Raw genomic sequence first — 3,654 nt, forward strand, 5'->3', positions numbered from 1 at the left:
GTGGTCCCTTCCTCTTCTTCACGCCTCCTTCTTGTTGGCTCGCCGTCCAGGCCTCGAGATCGTCGTCTTCGTCATCGTCGCCATGATCTGCTTTCTTTTCCTTGTCGTCAAGCTCCTCCTTCACCACCACGACCACCATCTTCTGCTCCTTCTTCGACGATCCCCGCTCGCTCCTGTGGCGCCGCCCAACGCTGGCGGGCGTCTGGTCCTCGCCCCCGCCCACGTCGATGATGTTCGGCTTCTCCCGCTCCACGCGGCTGTGGCTACGCGGCCGGCCGACCTCCACCAGCGGCCTGACCTCCTCGCCGGCGTCGATGATGTTCGGCTTCTCCCGCTCCGCGCGACTGTGGGCTCGCGGCCGGCCCTCCGACTTAGGCGTCCGCCGCTCGGACCGCATCGTGGCCTCGCCGCCGCGCCTTCGCGACGTGGGCCGCGCAGGGAAATCGGCCACGCTGCTGACGTCATCGTCGTCGTCGTAGTCGTTGTCGAGGTCTCCGTTGTGGTTGCTGCTGCCGCTGTCGTCGTCGAGCAGGCCTCCGTCGTGCCGGCTGGCGCCGCGCCGTATGAGCACCTGCGGCTCGCCGGCCTCGCCCTCTTCGCCTTCGCTGGTGTGCAGCCGCACCGAGACGAGAGGGGACGACGGCGTCGAGGAGCGGGGTGGCGGCCACAAGGGCTCGGGGTGCGTCATGCCGTTGATGATGATCACCTTCTCCTTGCTGAGCGGCTGCTGCGGCTGCGGCTGCGGCTGTGGCTCGTCCGACACGAGACTCGAGTCGTATTCGTAGGCCAACCGCACCCGTGTCGACCGTGACGGCGCCGGCGACGCCGGTGTCGGCGACGGCTGGGCCAATCGCTGCAGGATGCGGAGGAGATGGGGTTCGAGCTCGGCCAGAGCCGCGCCCACGTCGTTGGGCGTACGGTGCGGGAACTGGCTCGCAAGTTCGGCGTCGATCAGGGCCTGCAGCTTGAGGAGCTGGCTCCGCTGGGTCATGACCAGCGTGGGCACGAGTGGTGCGGGTGCCGGTGAAGGAGGTGCCGAGGTGGTTGAGGACCCCTCATGTGTGTTCCGCCTCTCGCCTTCGCGGCTCTCCTTGCGCTTGAGGACCATCTTCTCTACCATGTGCCTCATCCGCGAGAGGCTGCCCTTCCGCTCGAGCTTCTTCGAGCCCTCGTCTTCTTCGCCACCAACGCCACCGCCGCCACCACCGCTGCTGCTGCTGTCGACCACCGCGGAGAGGGTGGTGCCACCGCCGTCTTGACCCACTTCTCGCTCTCTCTTCCTCGGCGAAATAACGGGTACTACGACGACTATGGGTTCGCCGATGACGAGGCCCTCCTCTTCGGGCGCGCTCCCGCGGGGATCGCCCTCGATGCTGGCGTCGCTGTCGCTCTTGGGTCCGTCGGCAAAGAAGAGTACTCGCGCCCGGCTGCTGCCATCTTCGTCGTTGTTGTCGTGTGGCGGCTGGTCATCCTTGAGGCCCGCAGGCACGTCGTCGCCGCCGGGCGGTACAAGGCATCGTTCTGCGCCACACCGGTTGTTGATTGATGAGCCCAGAAAAAAATGGAGACGTTGCTTGGCAGGTTACGATGCAACGTCGAAAAAGAAAAATAAGAAAAAAACACAAATCAAAAGGTGGAGTAGGGGCTGTACGAGAGAGGGGGAAGATGAAGAAGGCGAGGTGGTGGGGTGAGGGTTGCGTCGTTTGTCGGCTTTGTTGAGGAGGTTGGTGCGTAGTTTGATGTTTCGGCGCCCGCCTCCTTGATCGTTGGATGTGACCGATGTGTAGGTGTGGGCCGCTTCTGGTTTGTAGCAATTGGCGCACTTGGCCGGAGCCCAATAGTTTGGTGTGAAGGTGGAGCACGAGGTCAGGCTGCTGCACTGCATAGCAGCTCAAAGCGCCTTTGCGCGCTCTATCTATCTATCTTCTTCTTGTCTTCTGAAGTTGTTCTTTTTGTGAAAGGAAAGGTAAACTCAAAATGTAACTTCCCGACAGCTGCGCAGCATTGCAGCGCAACCCAAACCGTCGAGGACGTGGGTTCGATCCTCATGCCGGACGATTGCTAATCACAGTTCAGTAATTGTAAAAAATGCTATTTTTCTCACTCAAGGCTGTCTTGTAAGACAGACCACCAGCTTTTGGGATGAGGGTCAAGCCAAGGAAATGTAAATGTAAATGTTTTGTTTCTCCTTTTTTACTGCATAACTGGAATTTCGCCAGCCGTTACTCGCTGCGCATTCGGCAATCAAAAGATTTGAGCTCGTGTGGTCGACCTACATCGCCCCCATTGAGAAAGCCTTGGCGAACTGCAGTTCGAGAAGAAGAGCTAGAGAGATCGAGTGTCAAGATATCTTTCAAATCTGCAAATAATAACAATGGAAGAGGAAGAGGACATGCTGCGCCAGCGCTTCTCAGAAGATGAGCTGGAGAGGCTGCGCCCCAGCTTCACCGCCGACGCCACCAACGATGAAACGTTCAACGATTCCGCTCCGGCAGGTGCGTCAAATACTCCATTACGCGCTCGCCTGCTCTGCACCTAAATGTCGTGTAAAATCGTCAGTATTTAGTAATTAATTGATGGCACGAATTGGCCCATTTCCAGACGATTGGGAACAGAGGCACGAGGAGATGGCTCGCCTGCTCGAACAAGAACATCAGAAATTCGCATCGAAGGGGGGCGACCTGATGGACGACATAGATGACGATGATGACGACGACCTTGAAGATGAAGACGAGCTCGGCGCTCACGCTGTTCGAGGCGCGCACCAACCGCCGCCCGAGGGCTCGTTCTTTGGATTCAACACTTCGCTGGAGCACCTGCGCGGCTCCAACCTCGACGATCTCGAGGAGGAGGTGCGACCACATCACCGCCTCCGCTGTCGGCCTCATTCACCAAATCCTGAACCCTTGGCGTGTGCGTGTTGTGCGTGTGCGTGTCGTGTCGTGTCGGGTTGTGTGGTTTCTTTCGTGCGTGTGCGTTGGTATGCGCAGGAGGTGCTGTCTCGAGTGTCGCGGATGGGCCTCGGTCCTGCCAACGGCAGCAAGAGGGGGGTCGCCGACAGTCTCAACGACGAGACCTTTGGCGACGACGGCCTGGTATGTGCTTTTCCTCTTCCTCCATCACACACGACACACACGACACACAACCACCATCACATTCGCAGCTCGGCCCGGCGCTCACTCGTGGTGACAGGAGGGCAGCGAGACGGCCTGGGAGGGCCTGGGCAAGGACGACGACGTGGGCGATGAGGTGGGTGCCAGCCAGCAGTCGGGCCGACAGGGAGGCTTCGGCGGTCCCGACCCCAAGCGCGTTTCGGTACTCATGCGTGTACCATTCGGTTGGCGTGCGCGTGTCTACAAGACGCACCGCACCCACACCCGATCACGTGTGTCGTGTGTGTCGTGTGCTACGTGTGTGTGCGGTGGTGCGTGTGCGGTGGTGCGTGTGCGTAGGGCATTATGTCGCTGGAGGAGATCGAGGCCAGCCTGGCCCGCGCCAATCCCGCTGCGGGTAAGTCGGTTGCGCCCCCGATGGGCATGCCGCCGGGCGCTGCTGGCGGCCGGCCGCCGATGCCCGGTCTCGATCCCCGCTTCGGACCCATGCCTCCCGGCATGATCCCGCCCCAAGTACCCCCCCCTCAGCCCTCGCCCGACC

The 3,654-nt window shown here is 61.0% G+C and overlaps 2 protein-coding genes across 2 annotated transcripts in view; one reads left to right on the forward strand and one right to left on the reverse strand.

Moving 5' to 3' along the window:
• ACA1_291110 (uncharacterized protein) overlaps positions 1–1,437 on the reverse strand; it is a gene marked incomplete at both ends in the record, with an annotated part of 2,175 nt that extends 738 nt beyond the window's left edge. The window contains 2 exons of the mRNA XM_004368031.1: positions 23–1,382; positions 1,418–1,437. Of these exons, the coding sequence (XP_004368088.1) occupies positions 23–1,382; positions 1,418–1,437 (1,380 nt within the window). The remainder of the gene's footprint in view (positions 1–22; positions 1,383–1,417) is intronic.
• Positions 1,438–2,374: 937 nt separating this feature from the next.
• The window catches only part of ACA1_291120 (PUA domain containing protein), a gene marked incomplete at both ends in the record, with an annotated part of 5,027 nt that continues 3,747 nt past the window's right edge, over positions 2,375–3,654 (forward strand). Inside the window, 5 exons of the mRNA XM_004368032.1 lie at positions 2,375–2,495; positions 2,602–2,852; positions 2,991–3,095; positions 3,193–3,315; positions 3,453–3,626. Of these exons, the coding sequence (XP_004368089.1) occupies positions 2,375–2,495; positions 2,602–2,852; positions 2,991–3,095; positions 3,193–3,315; positions 3,453–3,626 (774 nt within the window). The remainder of the gene's footprint in view (positions 2,496–2,601; positions 2,853–2,990; positions 3,096–3,192; positions 3,316–3,452; positions 3,627–3,654) is intronic.

Source organism: Acanthamoeba castellanii (assembly GCF_000313135.1).
Source record: "Acanthamoeba castellanii str. Neff unplaced genomic scaffold scf7180000084777, whole genome shotgun sequence".
NCBI lineage: Eukaryota > Discosea > Longamoebia > Acanthamoebidae > Acanthamoeba > Acanthamoeba castellanii.